This window comes from Tamandua tetradactyla, chromosome 5 (genome assembly GCF_023851605.1).
Source record: "Tamandua tetradactyla isolate mTamTet1 chromosome 5, mTamTet1.pri, whole genome shotgun sequence".
Taxonomy (NCBI): domain Eukaryota; kingdom Metazoa; phylum Chordata; class Mammalia; order Pilosa; family Myrmecophagidae; genus Tamandua; species Tamandua tetradactyla.
Genome location: NC_135331.1, coordinates 25,640,895 through 25,666,528, shown reverse-complemented (window position 1 = coordinate 25,666,528; position 25,634 = coordinate 25,640,895). Strand labels below are relative to the sequence as shown.

Sequence of the window (25,634 nt, the reverse complement as noted above, 5' to 3'; positions counted from 1 at the left end):
GCTCTCTTCCGGACAGCAGGCATCAGAGCCCCACAGCTGCCTTAGGGAGATCTAAGTCCTGTCCAGTGCCACGTGCCCCTGCGAAGCCCTGGATGGGGGCCCCCCGCGGGGAGTCTGCCATCTAGGGGAGGGGTTAACTGGGTTGCAATGAATTTGACCCCAGGAACTGGGTGTGAGAGGGGGCTGCGGCGGCCTGCAGGCGCCCAGCACTTTCCACCGTGCAGTGGGAATGGAAAAGTCCCGGGGAAAGGGGCGTGACCTGGCGGCCAAACGCTGAACACAAGACCTGCCACGTGGGACTCCCGGGGAGGGTGGGCGGGCCGCGGGGACGCCGCTGATTGGCCCACAGTTCTCCCGCACCACCCGATGGGCGGGGAGAGGCTGGGCGAGGGCGTGGCCTGGCATGGGGGCGTGGCCCGGGGCCCCACCGAGCTCCTCCGGCTCTGCGGGTCCTGGGTCTGGTTCCCCGGCCGACCCCGCTCCGAGCCCTCTCCTCCCGGGGAACCTGCCATGGGCCTGGAGCGCTACCTGGACCTGCTGTCGCAGCCCTGCCGCGCCGTCTACATCTTCGCCAAGAAGAATGGCATCCCCTTCGAGCTGCGCACTGTGGAGCTGCTCAAAGGTGGGGGGCTGGGGCCCCCGGAGGCCGCTCGTGGAGGGGCGGACGGACGCACAACCCGGAGGAGACGGACTCTGGGATTTGGAAACCGTTGTAATCGGTTGCGGAGTTTTAAAGGGCCTTGAGCACGGCGCATTCTACACAGGCTGGGGGTGGGCGGGGGATGGGGAAAAAGCAGTGGGGGATAGGAACACCTCCACTCCCCCCCATCTCGAGGTGGGGATGGAGAAAACCACGGCGCCGCCGCCTCATTTCCTAGTTGGACCATTCCCCATGTCTTAGGTTTCCGCATCTCCCTGCATCTCCCTGCGCAGAGGTTTGTCCCAGGCACACAGTGTCCCCCCGCCCCCCGCCCCACGGGGATGGGTGGGATGTCTCTTCTTTACTCCCACCCACCCCTGTCTGGGACCCCTCCACTGCTCCCTCCACCTTGCTATTCTTTTGCTTTCTCTTTGCCCTGCTTCTGGCATGGGGGTTTCCCTCCTGGTTGGAGGGGCTGCTGGCCCTTTGGGGGGAGGGCCCTGAGGTGGCCAGGCAGAGGAGCAGCCCAACACCCTAAGCTGCCATGTTTGCTGTTCTTGCTGGCCTGGAGAGGCGCAGCGGGAGCAAGATCCATGAAGCAGGGCAGGGCTCTGGCGTTAAGATAGGAGCCCGGGGCCCCAGGGTAGATGGGGGACAGGCTCTGGGGAGACCCACCGGGTCTTCAGACACCACCCACATTCATAGGGTGCCGGCCCGGGCTGGGAGTGTGCAAAGGCGAGGCCGACCTAGGAGCACCCCATTGGGGAGGTTGAGGCAGGGCCCTTGAGGAGAGGCCAGGCCCAGGACAGGGAGAGTGGCTGAGCTGCCGGATGCAGGGTGGCTGCTGCAGCCTGATCAGGCGCTTTGAGCCTTGGTGCCTGGGTGTTGGGGTGGGGGTGGACAGAGACCACAGAAGGCTGTCCCCACTCACCTGCCTGGCATCCCCCACAGGCCAGCAGCACAGCGAAGCCTTTGCCCAGGTGAACCCCCTGAGAAAGATGCCAGCCTTGAAGGATGGGGACTTCACCTTGGCCGAGAGGTAATGGGACCCCGGGTGGCTGCTGGGCCTCATGGGTGGCCATTCTGCTGTCCCTGTGCTCATCTCAAACAGCTTAGATGGTGACTTGTGTGCAGGCCCTGGGGTGGGGAGATGGGGGTGGGGGGTAGGGAGAGTAGGCTGAAGTGAGAAGGGCTGGGAAGGGCTGCAAAGTCTTAGCATCCTTCCCCCACCCATTGTACAGATAAGAAACTGAGGCCCAGAGAGGGACTGCCATCAGGTCTCAGGGCCCAGCCTGGTTCCTGGTCTCCCGACTGCCAGCCGTACTGGTGGAAGCAAGGAAGCACTAAGTACAAAGCAGCTGCCGCACAGAGCCCTTGAGATCCCCCACTTCTGCAAATACCGGTGGGCCAAGCACTAGTTTTATGCTTCCTGGAGAGTCGAGGGAACTTCCCGAGAACTTCAGTGGTTGGTAACTGGGCTTTCTCCTTGCCAGGCACCATTTGGCCATGGGGAGAGAGCAGTGAGTGTTTCTAAGCCTGCCTGGAACCCACATTCTAGAAGGGGAATAGACTGTAAGGGAGGAAGATTGACAGTAAGTGACATGAATGTGTAACGTGTCCACTGTGATAAGTGCTGTCGGGAAAATAAACTAGGCAAGGGTTTACAGAGCATGGGGTGGGTGCAACCTGAGTGGGGTGTTCAGGAAAGGCTTCCTGGAGGAGGCAGCATCCCGGAAGACACCTGCAATGGACAGCACAAGGCACCCGGAACACTGTTCTGGGTAGAGGGAACAGCAAGGACAAAGGCCATGAGATGGGAGAATGCCGGGGGTAAAGGCAGAGCAGCCGAGAACAGCGTGGCTGGGGCGAGCCAGAGAAAAGAGCAGAGGTGATGCCAGAGGGGAGCATGGGGCCTAGAGAAGACTTTAGCTTTTACTGTAGGTGAGATGAGGCCATTGAAGAGTTTTGAGCTGAGGAGAGCGATGATCCCTGGCTTAGGTGGAAGCAGGGAGGGCAGTGAGAAACTCCACACCAGAAAGAATCCAGGTGAGAGAGGCTGGTGCTTTGGTCCAAAGTGTTGGTGCAGGTGGCAGGGGTGGTTGGTTCTCTCCATATCTTGAAGGTCAAGCACAGGGTTTGCTGATGGATTGAAGGTGGGTGGAAAAGACAGAAGCCACGGCTACCTCCAGGTGGGTGGCTGGATTCCTTCAGGTAGGAGTGGAGGCTTTGGGCAGGTGGAGAGAAGGTGGGACAGGGTGGGAAGCAAATCAACCCATCATAGATGTGTATTTGGATGGATTCCATCAGTCAGTCTGTCTGTCTTCATGCCAGTACTACACTGTTTTGATGACTGTATCTTTGTTCTAAGTTTTGAAATCAGGAAGTGTAAGACCTCTAAAGCTGTCCTTTTTCAAGGTTGTTTTGGATATTTGGGGTCTCTGTTAGTCAGGGTTCTCTAGAGAAACAGAACCAACAGAAGAGATCTGTAAATATGAGATTTATAAAGGTGTCTCACACGATCAGGAATGGAAGAGTCCAAAACCCACAGGGCAGACTGTGAGGCTGGTGGCTCCGATGAAGGGTCTGGATGAACTCCACAGGAGAGGCTCGCTGGCTGAAGAAGCAGTGAAAGAGTCTCTCTTCTTCCTTAAAAGCCTTCAACTGATTTGAGTATTTTGTTGGTGGGAGACACACCTTAGTTGATTGCAGATGTGATCAGCCACAGATGCAATCAACTGACTGATGATTTAATACACCAGCCTTCTGGTTGATCAACCAGCCAGGAAGTATCCTTGCAGCAATGGTCAGGCCAGTGCTTAACTGACCAGACAACTGGGCATAATCATTTGGCCAAGTTGACATCAGAACCTAACCATCACAAGGTCCTTTGAAATTCCATAAGAACTTTAGGATGGATTTTTCTATTTGGGCAAAAAATAAATAAATAAATCTCTGGGATTGTGATAGGGATTGCATTGAATCTGCAGGTTGCCTTAGGTCTTGTGACCTTAACAATATTAAGTTATCTGATCCATGAACATGGGATGGCTTTTTCATTCATTTAGGTCTTCTTTAATTTCTTTCAGCAATGTTTTGTAGTTTGCAGTGTTTAAGTCTTTCACTTCGTTTGTTAAATTTATCCCTCAGTGTTCTAGTTTCCTAGCTGCTGGAATGCAATATACCAGAAATGGAATGGCTTCTAAAAACGGGAATTTAATAAATTGCTCGTTAACAGTTCTAAAGCTGAGAAAATGTCACAGTTAAAACAAGTCTATAGAAATGTCCAATCTAAGGCATCCAGGGAAAGATACCTTTGTTCAAGAAGGCCAGTGAAGTTCAGAGTTTCCCTCTCAAGTGAGAAGGCACGTGGAGAACATGGTCAGGGTTTCTCTGTCATCTGGAAAGGCACGTGGTGAACACAGCATCATCTACTAGCTTTCTCTCCTGGCATCCTGTTTCATGAAGCTCCCTGGGAGGTGTTTTCCTCCTTCATCTCCAAAGGTTGCCGGCTTGTGGACTCTCTGCTTCTCATGGCTATGTCGTGCTGCTCTCTCAGAATCTCGTGGCTTTCTCTCTTGTCATTCTCTAGCTTTTTCAAAGTGCTTCTTCTTTAAAGGATTCCAGTAAAACCAGTCAAAACCCACCTGGAATGGGTGGAGACACGTCTCCACCTAATCCAGTCTAACATCCACTTTTGAGTGAGTCACATCTCCGTGGAGATAATCTAATTAAAGTTTCCAACATACGGTACTGAATAGGGATTAGAAGAAACCATTGCTTTTACAAAATGGGATTAGGATTAAAACATGATTTTCTAAGGTACATACATCCTTTCAAACTGGCACACTCAGTATTTTATTCTTTTTGATGGTGTTGGGGATTGAATCATGTTCCCCACAAAAGGCATGTGCAGGTCCCAACTCCTGGCCCTATAGGTCTGAACATTTGTTAGTAGGACCTTTGAAGAGGTTATCAGTTAAGGTGCTCAAACAGAAGAATGGGCCTTACCCAATAAGGCTGACATCCTTACAAGCAAAGGAAATTGGACACAGAAAATAGAAGCCACAAGAGAAGCAAGATGAAAGTCAACAGAACCTGGAAGAGAAAGAAGACACTGCCATGTGCATGGCCATATAACGGATAAGCCAAGGGAGTCCAAAGACTACTGGCCAGTCAGAAGCTCCATCCCTGGGAGAAAGCAAACCTTCTAGCCTATGAGACCATGAGCCAATAAATTCCTGTTGTTGAGACAACTCATTCTATGGTATTTGTTTTAGCAGGTAGAGAACTAAAACATATGATATTGTAAATGGAATTGTTTTCTTGATTTCTGTTTTGGAGCATTTATTGCTAATGTAGAAAAATATAATGGATTTTTGCGTGTTGGTTTTGCATCTTGCAACTTTGCTGAATTTGTTTACTAGCTCTAGCAGTATTTTTGGTAGATTCTTTTGGGTTTTCTCCATGTAAGATCATGATGTCTGTGAGTATAGATAATATTACTTGTTCCTCTCCAATATTCCTTTTTCTTGCCTAATTCCTTTGACTAGAACTTCCAGTACTCTATTGAATAGAAGTGGCAAAAGTGGGCATCCTTGTCTAGTTCCTGATCTTAGAGGAAAAGATTCCAGTCTTTTACCATTGAGTATGATGTTAGTCATGAGTTTTTACAAGTGCCTTTTATCATATTGAAGAAATTCCCTTCTATTCCTGATTTATTGGATGTTTTTATCAAGAAAGCGTATTGGATTTTTCAAATGCCTTTTCAGCATCAATTGAAATGATCATTTGGTTTTTCCCCTTCATTCTATTAATATGTTCTATTACATTGATTGATTTTCATGGGTGAACCACCCTTGCATACAGGGAATAAATTACACTGGGTCATGGTGTATAATCTCTTAATATACTCTAGAATTCGGTTTGCTAGTATATTGTTGAGGATTTTCACAAGGGATATTGACCTATAATTTTCATTTCTTGCAATAACTTTTACTGGCTTTGGTAAGGATCTGGCCTCATCGAATGAGTTGTGACATATTCCCTCTTCTTCAGTTTTTTTGGAAGCTTTTGAGCAGGATTGGTGTTTTCTTATTTAAATGTCTAGTTGAATTCACCAGTGGAACCTTCTGGTTGTGGGCTTTTTTGAGGTTTTCTATTAATGATTCAATCTCGTTATGTTCAGGACTATTCAGATTTTCTATTTCTTCTAAGTCAGTTTTGGGTAGTTTGTATATTAGCACAAAATTTTGTCCATTTCACCTAGTTTATCTAATTTGTTGTACAATTGCCTATATTATTCTTTTGTAATCTCTTCTGTAAAATCAGTAGTAAGTGCCCCACAGTCATTAATAATTTTGGTAATGTGGGTCTTTTTTCGTTGGTTTAAATCTACTTAAAATGTGTCAGTTTTCTTGATCTTTTCAAATTGCCAACTTTTGGCTTCATTGATATTCTCTATTGTTTTTCATTTGTTTCCACTCTAATCTTTATTATGTCTTTCTGCTTGCTTTGGGCTTGCCCTTTTTTTTCCCTTAAGATGTACAGTTATTTATTTCAGATCTGTTTTTTTTTTCAATGTACGTATTTACAGCTCTAAGTTTCCACCCAACACTGCTTTTGTTGCATCCCATAAGTTTCGGGATGTTTTGTTTTCATTTTCATTTATCTCAAATTATTTTCTAAGTTCCCTTGACCCATTTTTTCTTTGACCCCATGGGTTGTTTGACTGTGTGATTTAATCTCCACATATTTGTGAATTTTCTACTTTTACTTCTTTGATTGATTTCTAGTTTATTCCATTGTGATCAGAAAAAGCACTTTATATGAATTCAATCTTTTGAAATTTATCAGAATTTGTATTTTGGCCTAATATATGTTCTATCTTGGAGATTATTCCATGCGCACTTGAGAATAATGTGTATTCTGTCGTTGTTAGGTGGACTGTTCTATAAATGTCTTTTAGGTCTCATTGGTTTATAGTGCTGTTCAAGTCTATTTCCTCATTGATCTTCTTTATGGCTGTTCTATCCATTATTGAAAGTAGCATGTTGACATCTCCGACCATTGTTGTAGAACCACTAAGCTCTTCCTTCAATTCTGTCAATGTTTGCTTCATGTATTTTGGGGCTCTGCTATTAAGTACGTACATATATTTATCACTGTTTTATCTTTTCCATGAATCAACACTTTTTTTATTTTGTTTGCATAGGCAGGCACCAGGAACTGAACTCGGGTTTCTGGCATGGCCGGCGAGAACTCTGCCTGCTGAGCCACCGTGGCCCACCCTAGATCGATACTTTTATCGATATATAATAATGCCCTCACCTCTTACAAAAGTTTTTTATTAAGCCTATTATGTCTGCTATTAGTATAGGCACTTGAGCTCTCTCTTTTACTTGGAGAGTCTATTCTGTTTACATTCAAAGCAGTACTGATCAGTACAGGGTTGATTTCTGCCAAGTATCTATTTTGTTTTCTGTGTCTCATATATATATTCTTTTTTCTTCAACTCCTCCATTACTCTTTTAAAAATGTTCTGTTCGGTTGAATTTTTTGTAGGGTACCAATTCAATACCATTCATCTTTGTTTTTCTGTTAATTTATTTTTATTTTCTTAGCGGTCACCCTGGGGATTGCAATTAACATCATAAACTTATAAGGACCTACTATAAATGCTAGCAAACAAGTGTCAATTGCATACACACATGCTGTTCCTATAATTCCACCCCTCCCCTTTATATTGTCATTATCACATATTACACCTTTATACATTGTGCCCCATTGACATAGATTTATGACTGCTTCATACATTTGCCTTTTAAATCATATGACAAAAGAGAAATTGCAAAGCAAAAGTACAATAATATGGGACTGTGTGATTGTGAAAGCCTTGTGTCTGATGCTCCCTTTGTCTACCTTGTCAACAGACGAGTAGAACATATGGAATAAAAATAAATAGGGGGAACAAATGTTAAAATAAATTTAGTTTGAAATGCTAGTAATCAATGAAAGCTAGGGGTAAGGGGTATGATGTGTATGATCTTTTTTTTCTGTTTTCGTTTTATTGCTTTTTTTGTTATCTTTTTATTTCTTTTTCTGAATTGATGCAAATGTTCTAAGAAATGATGAATATGCAACTAAGTGATGATATTGTGAATTACTGATTATATATGTAGAACGGAATGATCACATGTTAATGTTTTAGTTTGTTAAAAAATTAATAAATAAATTAATTTAAAAAAAGAATGTAAAAAAAAAGTACAATAATACTGGCTTTAGTTATACCTGTGGAGTTACTTTTACCAGGTTCTTTATTTCTGCTTATGGATTGACTTTCTATCCTTTCGCCTCAGCCTTACTCTCTTTAGCCTGTCTGGTAGCACCAGATCTAATGGTAATGAATTTCCTCAGCTTTTGATTATGTGGACATATCTTAATTTTTCCTTCATTTTTTGAGAGACAATTTTCTTTAAATTTTGTATGCCCGGTTGGCAGTTTTTTCCCTTTCAAGACTTTAAATATGCCACCTGCTGTCTTTTGGACTCCATGATTTCAGATGAGAAATCTTTTTTTTTTTTAAATATAGTGTTCTAGTTTGGTAGCTGCTGGAATGGAACACACCAGAGATGGACTGGCTTTTAATGAAAGGGGATTTATTTCATTGGTTCTTCAGAGGAAAGACAGCTAACTTTCAACTGAGGTTCTTTCTTACGTGGGAAGGCACAGGGCGATCTCTGCTGGTCTTCTCTCCAGCCCTCTGGGTTCCAACAACTTTCCCAGGGGTGACTTCTTTCTGCATCTCCAAAGGCCTGGGTTGAGCTGCGAGTGCTGAGATGAGGTATGCTGAGCTGCTTGGGCTGTGCTACTTTGTGCTCTCTCATTTAAGCACCAGCCAGTTAAATCAAACATGATTCATTACAGCAGGCACACCTCCTAGGTGACTGCAGATGTAATTGACAACAGATGAGGTTCACATACCATTGGCTCATGTCCACAGCAACAGAACTAGGCACCTTCACTTGTCCAAATTGGCACCTGAACCTAACTGCCACATATCATTTTTTGTTTATTGGAGAAATAGTAGGTGTACTGAAAAATAATCCAGAAAATAGAGTTCCCATATATTCTCCCTATTATTGGTGTTTTCTCATAGTTGTTATAGTTCCACAATTGATGAAAGAATATTATTATAACTCTACTATTAACTATAGTCCATAATTTACATTAGAGTTCACTGATTTTGTTCTACAGTCCTAGGTTTGTTTTTTTTTAATTTTTATTTTAAGGACATATATACAATCTAAAATGTCCTCTTTTAACCACATTCAAGTATACAATTCAGTGTTAATTTCATTCAGAATGTAGTGCTACCACTGCCATCCTCCATCACTAAAACCTTTCCATCACCCCAAACAGAAGTTCTGAGCCAATTAAGGATCAAATCCCATTCCCTGATGCTACCCCGACCACTGATCACTTAAATCCTAGTTTTGAGTGTACATATCTGCTTATTTTAATTATTTCATATCAGTGAGATCCTACAATATTTGTCCTTTTGTGTCTAGCTTATTTCACTCAACATGATGTCTTCAGGGTTCCTTCATGTTGTTGCATGCATCAGAAATTCATTCCTTTTCACTTTCTGTGTAATATTCCGTTGTATAGGTGGACCACATTGGTCTCTCCATTCACCCACTGATGGACACTTGGGCTGTTTCAATCTTTTGTCAATTGTTAATAATGTTGCTGTGACATGGGACAGAAACCCAGGATAGGCCAGGACCTGGCATCAAGGGATTGAGAAAGCCTTCTTAACCAAAAGGGGGAGGAGAGAAATGAGACAAAATAAAGTGTCAATGACTGAGAGATTCCAGAGTCGAGAGGTTATCCTGGAGGTTATTCTTATGCATTACATAGATATCCCTTTATAGGTTATGGTGTATTGGAGAGGCTGGAGGGAAGTACCTGAAACTGCCGAGCTGTGTTCCAGTAGCCTTGATTCCTGAAGATGATTATATAATGATATAGCTTTCACAGTGTGACTGTGTGATTGTGAAAACCTTGTGTCTGATGCTCCTTTTATCTGGGGTATGTACAGATGAGTAAAAAAAAAATGATGAAAAATAAATAATAGGGGGGACAATGGGTAAAATAAATTGGGTAGATGGAAGTACCAGTGGCCAATGAGAGGGAGAGGTAAGGTATATGGTATGTATGAGTTTTTTCTTCTTTTGTTTTATTTCTTTTTCTGGAGTGATGCAAATGTTCTAAAAAAGGATCCTGGTGATGATATTGTGAACCACTGATTGTACACCATGTATGGAATATATATGTGTGAAGATTTCTCAATAAAAATATTAAAAAAAAATGAATAAGGAAACATCATGTCACTGAGACAGAGTAACCTTCAAGGTATTTTATTGTATGAAAAAGCAAGGTACAGAAGTAATGTGTGTATGTATGTGCCTGAGAGAGTGAGCGAGCTAGAGGAATTTACTTGCATATGCATAAAATACTTATGGAAATGCACACCCTAAACTGATGTTATTGCTTGCCTAGAGGGAAGGGGATGGGGGAAGTTTCAGTGTAAACTCTTTTGCATCTTTTGAATTTTGAATGCGTTTCAACACATGACACATTTGAATTAAAAACTAAAGCAGATATAAAAAAATAATAATGTTGCTATGGACATTAGAGTACAAGTACCTGTTCGAGTCCCTGCTTTCAATTCTTCTGATATATACCTACAAGAGGGGTTGCTGGGTCATGTGATTATTCTATGTTTAACTTTCTTAAGAACCACCCAGCTGTCCTCCACAGCAGCTGCACCAGTTTACATTCCCACCAGCCATGAATGAGTGTTCCTGTTTCTCCACATCCTCTCTAACACTTGTATTTTCCCATTTTTTCAACAGTAGCCATTCTAGTGGATGTGCAATGGTACCACATTGTGGTTTTGATTTGCGTTTCCCTGATGGCTAATGATGTGTAGCTCTATTTCATGTGCTTTTTGGCCATTCATGTATCTTCTTTGGAGAAATGCCTATTCAAGTCTTTTGCCCATTTAAAAACTGTGTGGTTGCATTCTTGTTGTTGAGTTATAGGATTTCTTTATATATTCTGAATATTAAACCTTTATGAGATATGCGGTTTCCAAATATTTTCTCCCATTCTCTTGGGTTGTTTTTTCACTTTAATGACACATTCCTTTGATGCACGAAAGATTTAAATTTTGATGAAGTCCCATTTATGTATTTTTTTTCTTTTGTTGCTCGTGCTTTTGGTTTAAAGTGTTAGAAACTGTGGCCTTTTGTGACTATTCACCAGAGTATTTGTATACAATCACTCTTTCTTGTTTCAACGCTTGCTTCGGTGGAGGGGCCACACCTGAAGCTCCCTACTGTGCCATCTTGTTTTCCCGTGACTTTTGTGATTTTTTTATTTTTTATTTTTTGCATGGGCAGGCACGGGGAATCAAACCTGGATCTCCAGCATGGCAGGTGAGAACTCTGCCTGCTGAGCCACTTTGTCCCACCCTGCCCGTGACATTTTGATTTTCACTTGGAATTCTTCGTTAGATGGTGAAGCCACCCACGATAGATCTGTCTGACTCTAAGCTGTCACCCAACGTGTCTGAGAATGCCCCTGACGAGCTGTGGGGAAAAGACACGCAAAGGGCAGGTCCTTCTCCCACCCCCTGGCATGCCCTGTCCCTGCTATGTCTCCCCAGTGTCGCCATCCTGCTGTATCTGTGCCGCAAGTACAAGGCCCCTGACCACTGGTACCCCCAGGACCTGCATGCCCGCACCCGCGTGGACGAGTACCTGGCCTGGCAGCACATGATGCTGCGGAGAAGCTGCTCACGTGCCCTATGGCAGAAGGTGAGCCCAAAGCGGGGGTGTGTGTGGGGGGGGTAGGGGACCTGCCAGGATGCTTAAGGGACTGCGCTTTTTATTTTAAGAATTCCATCAGACAGGAGACCTTAGCTCTTAAATGCCAGACATTGCCTAGTCCAAGCCACTCATTTCCCAGAGGGGAAACTGAGGCACAGATCCAGGGATCGACGCCTTCACAGTGCCTGGCTTCCTAAGCTGTGGCATCTAGTCCTAAGCCCTTTGGCACACTGCCAGGGAACATTGCCTTTTTGGGGAGAAGGAAAATAAAATTCTCACTTTACTTCATACCTAGTTTCCAGATGGAGAGGTGTCAAGTGAAAAAAAAGAAGGAAAAAAAACAAACTGGGAAGAAATGAGGAGGCATTTCAATAAAGGTCTTTCTGATTTCTGGCTATGGAAGGGCTTTCTCAAACCAATAACCCAATCAAGGAAAGAATATTAGCTTTTACATATACAATGGCATTTTGTGTAAGGGAAAAAAGGATCAAACTGAAAACAAGTGAAAAACCTGGGAAAGGTCTGGATGAAGATACATTAGAAAGAAGTAACTTTCTTAATATGTAAGATGCTCCCAGAAACCCATCAGACAAAGCCATAGGAGAAAATGGGCTCTACAAACCAGCAAGGATTTAATTGAAGAACAGAGGGAAATGTTCAATAAATAGATGGTGTATTAGCTACTGTTCTCTAGAGAAACAGAATCAGCAGGTACTTTTTATTTATAATATAAAATTTATAAAAGTATCTCACGTAACCGTGGGAATGTAAGAGTCTGTCATGGTCAGGGACATGTGTCAACTTGGCCAAGTGGTGGTACCTGTCTGTCTGATTGTGCAAGTGCTGGCCTGTCTGTTGCGATGAGGACATTTCATAGAATCAAATCATAATCATGTCAGCTGCATCCACAGCTGATTCCATTTGTAGTCAGCCAAGGGAAGTGTCTTCTGCAATAAGTGATGCTCAATCTAATCACTGGAAGCCTTTTAAGGAGGATTCAGAAGACACAGGCTCTATTCCTGTCTCAGCTGGTGGAGTTCCAGACCCTCCTTCAGAATCCTCGGTTTTACAGCCTGCCCTGCGGATTTTGGACTCTGCATTCCCACGGTCACGTGAGACACTTTTATAAATTTTATATTTGCAAGTGTTCCCTGTTGATTCTGTTTCTCTAGAGAACCCTAACTAATACAGAGTCCAAGGTCTGTAGGGCAGGCCATGAGCTGGCAGTTCCAATGCAGGTCCTCAGTGAACTCTCAGGAGAGGCTGGCTGGCTGAAGCAAGTAGTGTGATTGTCTCTTCTGAATCCTTCTTAAAAGCCTTCCATGATTAGATTAAGCATCACTCATTGCAGAAGACCCTCCCCTTAGCTGACTACAAATGCAATCAGCTGTGGATGCAGCCAGTGTGGTCATGATTCAAGTCCATGAAATGTCCTGATAGCAACAGACAGGCCAGCACTGGCCCAACCAGACAGCCATGTACCACCACCTGGCCAAGTTGAGACATGAACCAGACCATCACAGTCCACCCCTTGTTAACTTGGCAGCTATACATATCACCTTAAACCATATTTAATCTCTAAATAGAAAACAAGAACAGACGCATTTTTTTCCTTGCCTAACAATATTCAAGTGTCCTGCGTACAACTAGAAACACATTAAATCTATCAAACTATCCAGAATAAGGTACAAGCCCTTGGGTGTATTAGTTTGAGTTCTCTAGAGAAACAGAATCAACAGGGAAGATTCGCAAATATAAAATTTATAAAAGTGTCTCACATGCCCATGGGAATGTAGAATCCAAAATCCACAGGGCAGGCTGTGAAGCCAACAATTCCGATAGAGTGTCTGGATGAACTCCACAGGAGAGGCTTACCAGCCAAAGCAGGAAGAGGAGGCTGTCTCTTCTGAATCCTCCTTAAAAGGCTTCCAGTGATGTTCTAGTTTGCTAGCAGCTGCTGGAATGCAATATACCCGAAATGGAATGGCTTATAAAAGGAGGAATTTAATAAGTTGCAAGTTTATAGTTCTAAGGCCAAGAAAATGTCCCAATTAGAACAAGTCTATAGAAATGTCCAATCAAAGGCATCCAGGGAAAGATACCTTGGTTCAAGAAAGCTGATGAAGGCGAACACAGTCACAGTTTCTCTCTCATCTGGAAAGGCACATGGCGAACATGGCATCATCTGCTAGCTTCTTCTCCTGGCATCCTGTTTCATGAAACTCCCTGGGAGGCATTTTCCTTCTTCATCTCCAAAGGTCGCTGGCTGGTCGACTCTCTGCTTCTTGTGGCTATGTCACTCTGCTCTCTCTGAACCTCCTTCATTCTCCAAAATGTTCCCTCTTTTATAGGACTTCAGAAACTAATCCAGACCCACCGAAATACATGGAGACATGTCATCACCTAATCCAGCTTAACAGTCACTCTTGCTTAAATCACATCTCCAGGGAGATGATCTGATTACAGTTTCAAACATACAGTATTGAGTAGGGATTATTCTGCCTTTATGAAATGGATTTTGATTAAAACATGGCTTTTCTAGGGTATATACATCCTTTCAAAATACTTTCAAACTAGCACATTCCACCCTCTGGACCCTTAAAAAAGACATGCTTTCCCCATATATGAAATACATTCATTCCATAACAATATCAGAGAACCTCAAACCATTTCAGTAACATTACAAATACAACACAAGGTTAAAACCAGTACAAAATCTCAAGGTTAATTACAAGCATGGTCTGTCCTTAGGCAAAATTCTCCTTTGTCTCTGGACCTTTGAGAATGCATAGCAAGTTATTTGCTGCCCACATACAGAGGAACAGTCATGGGATACATACACACGTGTCCATAGGGAGGAAGGAACACAGGGGTCACTGGACCCGTATAGTTTCGAAAACCTGCAGGGCAAAGCCCATTAGATTTCAAAGTCTGAGAGTCATTTATCTTCAGGGCTTCTGAAAGCAGCAGCCCCACCCTTTCCAAGGGCCTACTCAGAGGCCTGCCTCTCTCTGAACGCAACCTTGGGGGACATTGGGGAGACCACCTTCTTCTCAGCTCCACCCTCTCCAAGCATCAGGGCTGCACCTGGGCTCTCCACCATCTCCAGGTCATGCGCTCAACCCATCCATGTGGTGGCAGCCAGGCTCTCCCCAAACCCCAAGGAATGGGCTTCACCCTCTCCAAGGCCTGAGGCAGCATGACTCGTCCACTGCAAGGAGGTGGAAGGCCCATCTTCTGCCTTTAGGGCAAACTCACCGTCTCCACGGGTTTGGGTGGGTCAGCTCTCCTGGCCCAAGGCTTCTTGACTTCAGACCTCAGCCTCCATGGCTTTGCTGCTGAAGTTATTTTTCCTCCATTGTGTCCCTTCTCTGAACCCCCCCCCCCCCCAGTCCAGCCTGGCAGCGGCTCTGTTTATACAGGTCCCACAGCACTCTCATTGGCTTTCTATGCAGTAGCCTTGGATCATGCCCATCAGACTTAAGGAGTTTCCACAAATCCTTCCTGGATAACTCCATATCCAATCCTGGCTTTCTCTGAAATGGTTGACTGGTTCCATGTTTGGTTAAATCCTCACACAGGGCACTATTCTCTGCGGTCTCCCTTTCTGGAGTCCCAGAATTTTCCAGGACATCAGTTTCTGGTTTCTTGGTTCTCAAGAGTTCAGTTTTCAGCTTATCTCTTTCATGTCACATTTCACTATAAGCTGTGAGGAAAAGCCAGGCACTTAAATTGCACTTTCGACATTTAATTTGGAGGTCTCTTCTGAAAAATATCCAAGTTCATGGCTTTTAAAATCTGCCTTCCAGCTTAAAGCCACTAGTCAATTTTGCCAGATTATCTGCCATTTTAAAACAAGGATCACCTTCCTTCCAGTCTGTAATGACACAAGCCTCATTTCTGTCTAGAACTTCATCATGGGTAGCTTTAGAATCCACACTTCTACCAATAGTCTCTTCAAAGCATTCTAGGCCTTCTCTATCAAGCTCCTCAAAACTCCTCCAAAATCTTCCCCTTATCCATTTAAAAAGCCGTTCCAACATGTTTGGTATTTGCAAACCGCAGCAGCACCCCACTCTCCAGTACCAAAATCTGTTCTAGTCTGCTAGCTGCCGGAATGCAATATGGCAGAAATGGAATGGCTTATAAAAGGGGGAATTTAATAAGTTGCATGTTTACAGTTCTAAGGCCAAGAAAATGTCCCAATTAGAACAAGTCTATAGAACTGTCCAATTAAGGCATCCAGGGAAGATACCTTGGTTCAAGAAGGCTGATGAATTTCAGGGTTTCTCTCTAGTGAGAAGGCACATGGTGAACATAGTCACAATTTCTCTCTCGGCTGGAAGGGCACATGGCAAACATGACATCATCTGCTAGCTTCTTCTCCTGGCTTCCTGTTTCATGAAGCTCCCTGGGAGACATTTTCCTTCTTCATCTCCAAAGGTCGCTGGCTGGTGGACTCTGCTTCTCGTGGCTATGTTGTTCTGCTCTGCTCTCTCTGAGTCTCCTTCATTCTCCAAAATGTTTCCTCTTTTATTGGACTTCAGAAACTAATCAAGATGCACTCAAATGGGTGGAGACGTATCATCACCTAATCCAGCTTAACAACCACTCTTGCTTAAATCACATCTCCAGGGAGATGATCTGATTACAGTTTCAAACATACAGTATTGAATAGGGATTATTCTGCCTTTATGAAATTGGGTTTTGATTAAAACATGGCTTTTCTAGGGGGTGTACATCCTTTCAAACCAGCACAAGCGATTAGATTAAGCATCACTCACTGCAGAAGACACTCCCCTTGGCTGATTACAAATGGAATCAGCTGTGGATGCAGCTGACGTGATCATGATCTAATCCTATGAAATGTCCTCATTGCAACAGACAGGCCAGCGCTTGCCCAACCAGACAAACAGGTACCACCACCTGGCCAAGTTGACACATGAAACTGACCATGACATTGGGGGGTAATATTCACTCTTAAACTTGATGTCTTACAATTTAAATACTATAACATGAACAAAACAGCTTATGTCATATGATAAAGGGGATAAAATGAGGGAAGCCCAAAGACATTTGATTTATGTATAAATACATAGATACTAAATACAAGGCCAGGAAGAAATCTTCATACCATGACAGTCCTTGTTTCTGTAGCTGATCATGTGGTCGAAGTTCATATTTATCACTATGTTCTTTCACTACCCATTGCATGTTCCCTTTACCCTCAGCAAGCACTTCAGCTGGCCATGCTTCTTAGCTTGGTGGGGTGGCCCAAATCCTCATTCCTGATGTTTCAGAACCATTGGTAGTCCTGCCTGGATTGGGTTTTGCAGTTTTCCATTGATTTTAATCACAGGGTGTGGTAGTACTAAGAGACGCCGTAAGGGATCTCCTGTATTCCAGGAAAACTCTTCTTTACTTCCATTGTGTAGTTGCAGTCCTATTTCCCCTGATAGTCAGGGTCGATCATCCCAACCAGTAACATAATCCCCTTCTTGGTTTGTTAATCCAGGGGCATGAGTAGCCCAAAGTGACCAAGTGGCAGTCTTAGATTCTAGTTCAGTGGAATCATTGTTGTTTCTCCTGGTGGAAGCACTCCCCCTTGTGGAACTAAAACCTGTAGACCAGCAGAGCTCAAAGTTGCAGGGACAGGAAGCAAAATTTTCCTAGTGGATCACTACAGTAATAGTGAGTGGTGCCACTCCCATTTCCACCCCTTGATTCCTGGACCCATAGATCCTGGCTATGGGAGAAACAGCATCATACAGCAGATGCTGATTCAGAGCATATACTGCTTCCTGGAGAACATTACCCCAGCCCTTCAAGGTATTGCCACCTAGTTGGCACTGTAATTGAGTTTTCAAAAGGCCATTCCACCGTTCTGTCAATCCAGCTGCTTCTGAATGTTGGGGAACATGGTAAGACCAGAAGATTCCATGAGCATGTGCCCATTCCTGCAATTCATTTGCTGTGAAGTGGGTTCCTTGATCAGAAGCAATGCTATGTGGAATACCATGTCGAAGGATAAGGCATTCCGTAAGCCCATGGATGGTAGTTTTGGCAGAAGCATTGTGTGCAGGGAAAGTAAACCCATATCCAGAACATGTGTCTATTCCAGTTAGAACAAATCACTGCCCCTTCCATGAAGGGAGTGGTCCAATGTAATCAACCTGCCACCATGTAGCTGGCTGGTCACCTCAGGGAGTGGTGCTGTATTGGGGGTTGAGTGTGGGTCTCTGCTGCTGGCAGATTGGGCACTCAGCAGTGGCTGTAGCCAGGTCAGCCTTGGTGAGTGGAAGTCCATGTTGCTGAGCCCATGCATAACCTCCATCCCTACCACCATGACCACTTTGTTCATGAGCCCATTGGGCAATAACAGGAGTTGCTGGGGAAAGAGGCTGACTGGTATCCACAGAACGGGTCATCTTATCCACTTGATTATTAAAACCTTCCTCTGCTGAAGTCACCCTCTGGTGTGCATTCACATGGGACACAACTATCTTCATGTTTTTAGCCCACTCAGAAAGGTCTATCCACATACTTCTTCCCCAGACCTCTTTGTCACCAATTTTCCAACCATGGTCTTTCCAAGTCCCTGGCCATCCAGCCAAACCATTAGCAACAGCCCATGAGTCAGTATACAAATGTACCTCTGGTCAGTTCTCCTTCCAAGCAAAATGAACAACCAGGTGCACTGCTCAAAGTTCTGCCCACTGGGAGGATTTCCCCTCACCACTGTCCTTCAAGGACACCCCAGAAAGGGGTTGGAGTGCTACAGTTGTCCACTTTTGGGTGGAACCTTCATATCATGCAGAACCATCTATAAACCAGGCCCAAGTTCTCTTCCTCAGTCAACTCACTGTAAAGAGCTCCCCAAGAGGCCATAGCTCTGGTCTGGGAAAGAGAAGGCAATGTGGCAGGAGTGGAGACCATGGGCATTTGGGCCACTTCCTCATGTAACTTACTTGTGCCTTCAGGCCCTGCTCTGGCCCTATCTAGTATATACCATTCCCATTTTATGATGGAGTGCTGCTGTGCATGCCCAACTTTATGGTTTGGTGGGTCAGACAACACCCAGCTCATGATAGGCAACTCAGGTCTCATGGTAACTTGGTGGCCCATGGTTAAGCGTTCAGTCTCTACTAAGGCCCAGTAGCAGGCCAAAAGCTGTTTCTCAAAAGGAGAGTAGTTATCTGCAGCAGATGGTAAGGCTTTTCTCCAAAATCTTAAGGGTCTGCATTGTGATTCTCCTATAGGGGCCTGCCAGAGGCTCCAGACAGCTTCTCTATTTGCCACTGACACTTCCAGCACCATTGGATCTACTGGATCATATGGTCCAAGTGGCAGAGCCACTTGTACAGCAGCCTGGACCTGTCACAGAGCCTCCTCTTGTTCAAGTCCCCACTCAAAATTAGCAACTTTTCTGGTCACTTGATAAATGAGCCGGAGTAGCACACCCAAATAAGGATAATATGTTGTTGCCCAAATCCAAAGAGACCAACTAGGCATTGTGCCTCTTTTTTGATCATAGGAGGGGCCAGATGCAGCAACTTATCCTTCACCTTAGAAGGGATATCTCAACATGCCCCACACTGCTGGACACCTAGAAATTTCACTGAGGTGGAAGTCCCCTGCATTTTTGTTGGATTAATCCCCCATCCTCTGACACACAAATGCCTTACCAATAAGTCTAGAGTAGTTGCTACTTCTTGCTCACTAGGTCCAATCAACATGATATCATCAATATAATGGACCAGTGTGATGTCTTGTGGGAGGCAGAAACGATCAAGGTCTCTGCGAACAAGATTATGACATAGGGCTGGAGAGTTGATATACCCCTGAGGTAGGACAGTGAAAGTATATTGCTGACCTTGCCAGCTCAAAGCAAACTGTTTCTGGTGGTCCTTACTAACAACTATTGAGAAAAAAACATTTGCCAGATCAATAGCTGCATACAAGGTATGTGATGTGTTGATTTGCTCAAGCAATGATATCACATCCGGAACAGCAGCTGCAATTGGAGTCACCACCTGGTTGAGCTTACAATAATCCACTGTCATCTTCTAAGACCATCTGTTTTCTGCACAGGCCAAATAGGAGAGTTGAATGGGGATGTGGTGGGAATCACCACCCCTGCATCCTTCAAGTCCTTAAGAGTGGCAGTAATCTCTGCAATCCCTCCAGGAATCCAGTATTGCTTCTGATTTACTATTTTGCTAGGTAGGGCAGTTCTAGTGGCTTCCACTTGGCCTTTCCCAGCATAATAGCCCTCACTGCATGAGTTAGAGAGCCAACGTAGGGATTCTGCCAGTTGCTCAGTATGTCTATTCCAATTATACATTCTGGAGCTGGGGAAATAACTACAGAATGGGTCCAGTGGCCCACTGGACCCACTGTGAGATGGACCTCCATTGATCACCTGGCCTCCATAAGCCCCCACTCTGACTGGTGGACCAGAGTGATGTGGGGGTTCCCTGGAATTAATGTCATTCCTGAGCCAGTGTCTAATAATCCCCAAAATATCTGATCATTTCCTTTTCCCCATTGCACAGTTACCCTGGTAAAAGGCCGCTGGTCTCCTTGGGGAAGGCTTGGAGGAAGATTAACAGTATAAATTTGTGGCAGTGTAACAGGATTCTCCCCCAGAGGGACCTGGCCTCCCCTTCATCAAGGAGCTCTGGGTCTGTAAACTGTATCAAGTCTGGAAATTGATTAAGGGGTTGTGACTCTGTTTTTGTAATTCAAGTTAGATTTCTGTTCACTTGACCTAGAACTCTTTTGCTTATACAGCTCAAATAAGAATTTAGTATACTGCCCATATATTGTACTTCTAGGTACCCCATGATTTACTAGCCAACACCACAAGTCTGAGAGTTGTATTATTTTGACTTCTGCTTTGAGTTTGCTGTCTGTTATAGTAGCCACGTTTACCCTGTCTTTGGTGATTAAGTGCTGCCACCTGGCTTCTGCCATCTCAGGATCTGGTCATTCCCATTGTATTTACAGATTCCAGTGACAGCAGTTTCCACAGTAATATCTGACCTACAGAGAAGTGCAACCACAGAGCTCTTCAGGGATGATGGTGCTAGTCTCACAAATTTATTTCTCACTGTTCAGATAAAAGGTGCATCCTCTGGACATTCCTGGGGTGTAAGAGCAGGCTTTGCATGATAAATCCACTCTAACATTCCAATCTCTCTAAGCCTCTGAATCCTCTCATCTACATTATACCAGGGCTGTTCTGGCATCTCTGTTTAGCGAGCCCATGTCAATAAATTCAGCCTGATCCAGCCTTATATTCCCCCTACCATCATCCCACATCCTTAGAATCCATTGCCACACATATTCCCCTGATTTCTGTCTATATAAATTGGAAAACTCACACAGTTCTTTTGGAGTATAACGTACCTCCTCATGTGTGATACTTTGTACCTCACCTTTAGGGGCCTGTTGGGACTTTAGTCTAGTTATAGGTCTAGAAGAAATGAGGGGTGGTGGGGGTGGGTCATGAAAAGAATTAGAAGTATCTTCCAAGCCATTTGCTTTAGGGCATTCATTTGCAGTTTCATCTGGAGAAAGAGGATTAATCACTCTAGGGCTAATCCGTTTAGGTGGAGGTTCGGCGGCCAACATCTCAGGGCAGGCTGGAGGTGGGACAGCTATGTCCTCAGGGCAGGTTATTACAGGGTTATCTAGAGAAGACTCAGCATGACCCAAGGTTTCAACCTCTCCATCATATTCATCATATTCATCATTCACATTCATTCATATTCCATATTCATCATCCCATTTTTCAGGATCCCACTCCTTTCCAATTAATGCCCTCACTTTAATAGCAGACACCAAGCAAGGTTGAGATTTCAGTTTATGTTGTAATGCTGCTACTCTAACAATAAGATTCTGAATCTGATTTTTGGAAATCTCAAGTCTGCAGCTACAGGAAATAAGATTTTCCTTCAGGGCACTCATAGAAGCATTGATATCTGTCATACGGCATGTAAGCTTCTCATTTGAAGCCTTCAGCTCATCCCTTTCATCAATGTATGCAGTGCATCTAACAGCAACCAGCTAACATCTCTATACCTCCTATTTCCACAAAACTATGTAAAAGGTGTCAAAACATTATCACCCAGAGGCTTGCCTCGTGTAAGTGTAGAATTAGCAGAATATAATGATGATATTTTGGTTATCTCTTTTGCCAGCTCACCCCATGGATTGGCGGTGCCATCATGATTATGGGAAACAGTCATTAGTGGCTCTGAGCAAGTTAGAGTGGAAAACCAATTGTAAAAACCCATTTTTAAGATTCTGTTTCTTAAGAACCACTCCTGGTACCAAGCTGTATTAGCTAGGGTTCTCTAGAGAAACAGAATCAGCAGGTGGTATCTGTAAATATAAAACTTATAAATGTGTCTCATGCACCATGGGGATGTAGAGTCCAAGGTCTGTAGGGCATACCATGAGCTGGCAGCACCAATGAAGTTCCTCAATGAACTTTCAGGAGAGGCTGGCTGGCTGAAGCAGGTAAAATGACTGTCTCTTCTGAATCCTCCTTAAAAGCCTTCTGTGATTAGATTAAGCATCACACATTGCAGGAGACACTCCCCTTCGCTGACTGCAAATGCAATCAGTTGTGGATGCAGCCAGCATGGTCATGATTTAAGTCCATGAGATGTTCTCACAGCAACAGACATGCCAGCGCTTGCCCGACCAGACAACTGGGCACCATCACCTGGCCACGTTGACACACGAACTTGCCTGTCACTGATGGAAACATGTTTACCTTCAGTTGTCATCAGGTCAATTCATGCTAGAACAGAATCCACCTGTCATTTCTACCTGTCAGACGTTCAGATGTTTTTGCAAAGTGTTCTCCGAGTTCATATTTATTGAGCGTGTGCAACCTGCAAATAGTGGGTTCCCTGGGTGTGTGGGCAGGTGTGAAACAGGCACACTTACATCCTGTTACAGGGCTTTGGAGGGACTTTAAACAATACGTAGTTTTTCAAAATATTAAGAGTGGGTGTCACCCTTGAGCCTCAATCTGGAACTGGAGCAAGGCTGCTGCACTTGGGGGTACAATGGAGTGAATGGAGTCAGTATAGACTTGTCTTTCTCTAAGCAAGGTTTGCCATCCAGCAACATGGATAGCACCTGGGAGCTTGTGGGAAATGCAGAGTCACAGGCCCCACCCCAGGATTCCTGATTGGGAACCCTCATTTTAATCAGAACCCAGGGGGATTCACCTGGACATTCAAATTTGATGTGAGGAGGAGGGAGAATTTGGCTACCACCCTGGGGAAGGCCTTGCATGGAAGCCTTTGTCATGAGGGCAGTGGGGAGTCATGGAAGGTTCTATGCAGGAAGAGGATATGGACACATTGGGGTTGCTGGGAGCTCCCTCTGGCTGAGAACCCCCAGAGAAGGTCAAGGTTGTCACGATGTCTGAATCGGAGATGAAGGTGCCGGAGCTCATAGTGGAAAGGGGCAAAGAGAAACCCCAAGCTGGGTGATGGATTAGGAGGAGGGCTGGAACCGGGCTGGCCTTTGGGCAGACCCCTGACCCTTTTCTCCATCTTCTGGCTCAAAAGGTGATGTTTCCCGTGTTTTGGGGCAAGTGGGTGCCCCCTGAGACGTTGGGAGCCATGCTGGCCGAGCTGGACAGCTACCTGCAGCTGCTAGAGGACAAGTTCCTGCAGGACCAGAACTTCCTCACCAGGCCCCATGTATTGGTGGCAGACTTGGTGGCCATCACGGAGCTGATGCATGTACGTAGTGTGGGGTAGGTGGCCCTGGGCAGGAGCCGATGGCCCGGTTCTTCTAGCCGCTTCTGGCTGGGCCATCTCGGGAAAGTCATTCGCCCTCTCTGAGCCTCAAGTGTCCTCAACTGTAAAATGGGGCTTTACCACCCCACCCCGGGGGATGTTGAAGAACTCCACTGTCAGTGTTCTTTGGGAGGATATCACACGTGTAACAGAGGAGGGGTCATGCGGCCTTGGGCTTGGCTGTGCCCATCCCTTCTGCCCCGCTCCTTCTCTCTGAAGCCTGTCAGCGCCGGCTGCCACGTCTTCGAATGCCGACCCAAGCTGGCTGCGTGGCGGGAGCGAGTGGTGGCCACCATGGGGAAGGATCTGTTCCAGGAGGCCCATAATACCATTGCAAAGGTCAAGGACTTGCCTCCTGCGGATGCTGACACAAAAGAGAGGCTGAGGCCCTGGAAGCAGGTTTTGTTGTAGTGAACAGGTGGGCCAGGCTTGCAGAGCTGCAAACAGGATGCCTCAATCGAAGCGGCCAGTATGAAAAGGTGGAGCTGCCTCTCCCCTTGGCTGTGAGCAAACCAGCCCCTGTGCCCTCTCTCCTTTCCAGTTCCCGGCGTAAACCCTATCTTTTGTTCCTTCATTTGTCTCCCAACTCCACCCTTGCCCCTTACACTCCGGCTTCCAGTGACTTCTAGAAAAAGCTTTAGTATATACGATTTTGACTCTGTCTCTCTTCCTGTTCGAAACTTTCCAGGTTCCTCTTAGCCCTGAGGTTAAGGTACAAGGCTCTGAACTTTGCTTTCTGGGCCTGCTCCCCCCGGGGCAGCTTCCCAGCCTTTTCAAATCCTCTCCCAGTGCCTGCTTGGCCTCCAGACCTTTGCACAGGCTGTTCCCTCACCTTCCTACCTGATGCATCTGGGACCTTATTCTTCCAGGGAGACTTCCCGATTTCCCCAGCCCCTTGCCCCATGTGGTCACGCCTCTGGGCTCCTTGGCCCCCAGGCAGCACCCATGGACGGATCAGGTGAAGTTTAGGTCTTAGAGGTCTCCTCCTGTTTCCTGGCTGTCTAGGTGCTGCATGGCAGCCTTGATTTCCCACGCCTATTTTTAATCCCAGCCACCGACTCCACACCCCACACTCCAGGTCCTTCTGAAGCAGGATAAAATAGGACAACTGCAAGTCCCTGGTTTCTAATTTAGCTCCAAAGGAACTCATACAGAGGTGCAAACTCCCTGGGACAAAATTTCCTTAAGGCCCTCAAACCTCCCCAAACCATAAAAGCTTATAAAATTCTGGGCCCAAAACAAAATCTTAGTTAATGATAGGAAGGATAGGGACATAAAGATTAACCATCTGCCCAAAGACAAAGTTTAAGTATGGGTCCACAAACCAGGAATTCCTGCTAGCTATCTCCTCCTAAAACAAAAAAAGACACTTAGTCTTCAAAAGAGCAGTGTGGAAACCTGCTACCAGTAAAATCTTCCCCCAAAACAAGCCAACACACTCCATTCCGTGGGTGGAACCTCCCTTGGGTAGTTGGCATTAACCTCTCTATCGTGTAGTTTCTCTCCTTTTTATTAAACTTTACGACTTATTCCTACTGGAACTCTCGTCTCTAAATTCTTTTAGTTTGGGGACTAATGAACCCAGATCGGGGCTCAGCTGGCACCATTGCCAGCCAGGCACCGGTTACACCTCTGTCTCCTTTCAAGATTGTCACAATTTTCCTGGCTCTTACATCTGAGTCATCTAATAAGAAAGCTGTTAAGGGGCAGGAGCATGAACAGAGGCAGAGCTCTCTGCCCACCTGCTTTCCTAAGCAGGCTCATTTTATATGCAGTTACATACAATTTTATATGTGATTGAATTTTTCCATATACACTCAATTCCATATTTTAATTGACAATCTAAACGACTTTGCAGCACTAAGAACAGGAAGAGAGATCCACGTTGTAAGTAACACTATATCTGGCTGCAGAAACACAGGAGAGGGTAAACATCGCTGGCACTCTGGCTGGGGCCTGGCTCTCTCCCATCCTTGTCGCAAGGGGACTCACTAAGAGGCAAGCTGCCAGCGGCCCAAATGCAGATGGCAGAGGGGCCAGGCAGGGATGCAGAGAGCCAGCAGTGTCCCCAGCAGCCCTCCAAAGCCCAGATTCCCACATTTAACGCGCAGTTGCCTGACTTTGAAATGGAGGCAATTCATGAAAATTCTCCTTTAGCCTTAGCGACCGCGGTTATCAGGGTGGAACTCGGTGAAGGTGTGTGTGTGTGTGTGTGTGTGTGTGTTTTAGTGTGATTCAGACCTCTATCCAAATACAGGGTAGGACCAGAGG

The 25,634-nt window shown here is 45.2% G+C and overlaps 1 protein-coding gene across 1 annotated transcript; it reads left to right on the top strand.

Annotated features, from left to right (window-relative positions):
• Positions 1-397: 397 nt before the first annotated feature.
• Positions 398-24,959, top strand: LOC143683825 (glutathione S-transferase theta-1-like). Its single transcript, XM_077160209.1, has 5 exons — positions 398-622; positions 1,592-1,679; positions 11,373-11,523; positions 23,130-23,306; positions 23,583-24,959. The coding sequence occupies exons 1-5, from the start codon at positions 511-513 to the stop codon at positions 23,772-23,774; spliced, it is 720 nt and encodes a 239-aa protein (XP_077016324.1). The 5' UTR covers positions 398-510; the 3' UTR covers positions 23,775-24,959.
• The last annotated feature ends 675 nt before the right edge of the window (positions 24,960-25,634 follow it).

Coding starts and splice junctions, on each gene's coding strand:
- LOC143683825 (XM_077160209.1), top strand. CDS start 511: ATGGGCCTGGAGCGCTACCTGGACCTGCTGTCGCAGCCCTGCCGCGCC. Junction 623..1,591: donor CACTGTGGAGCTGCTCAAAG/GTGGGGGGCTGG, acceptor CATCCCCCACAG/GCCAGCAGCACAGCGAAGCC. Junction 1,680..11,372: donor GACTTCACCTTGGCCGAGAG/GTAATGGGACCC, acceptor ATGTCTCCCCAG/TGTCGCCATCCTGCTGTATC.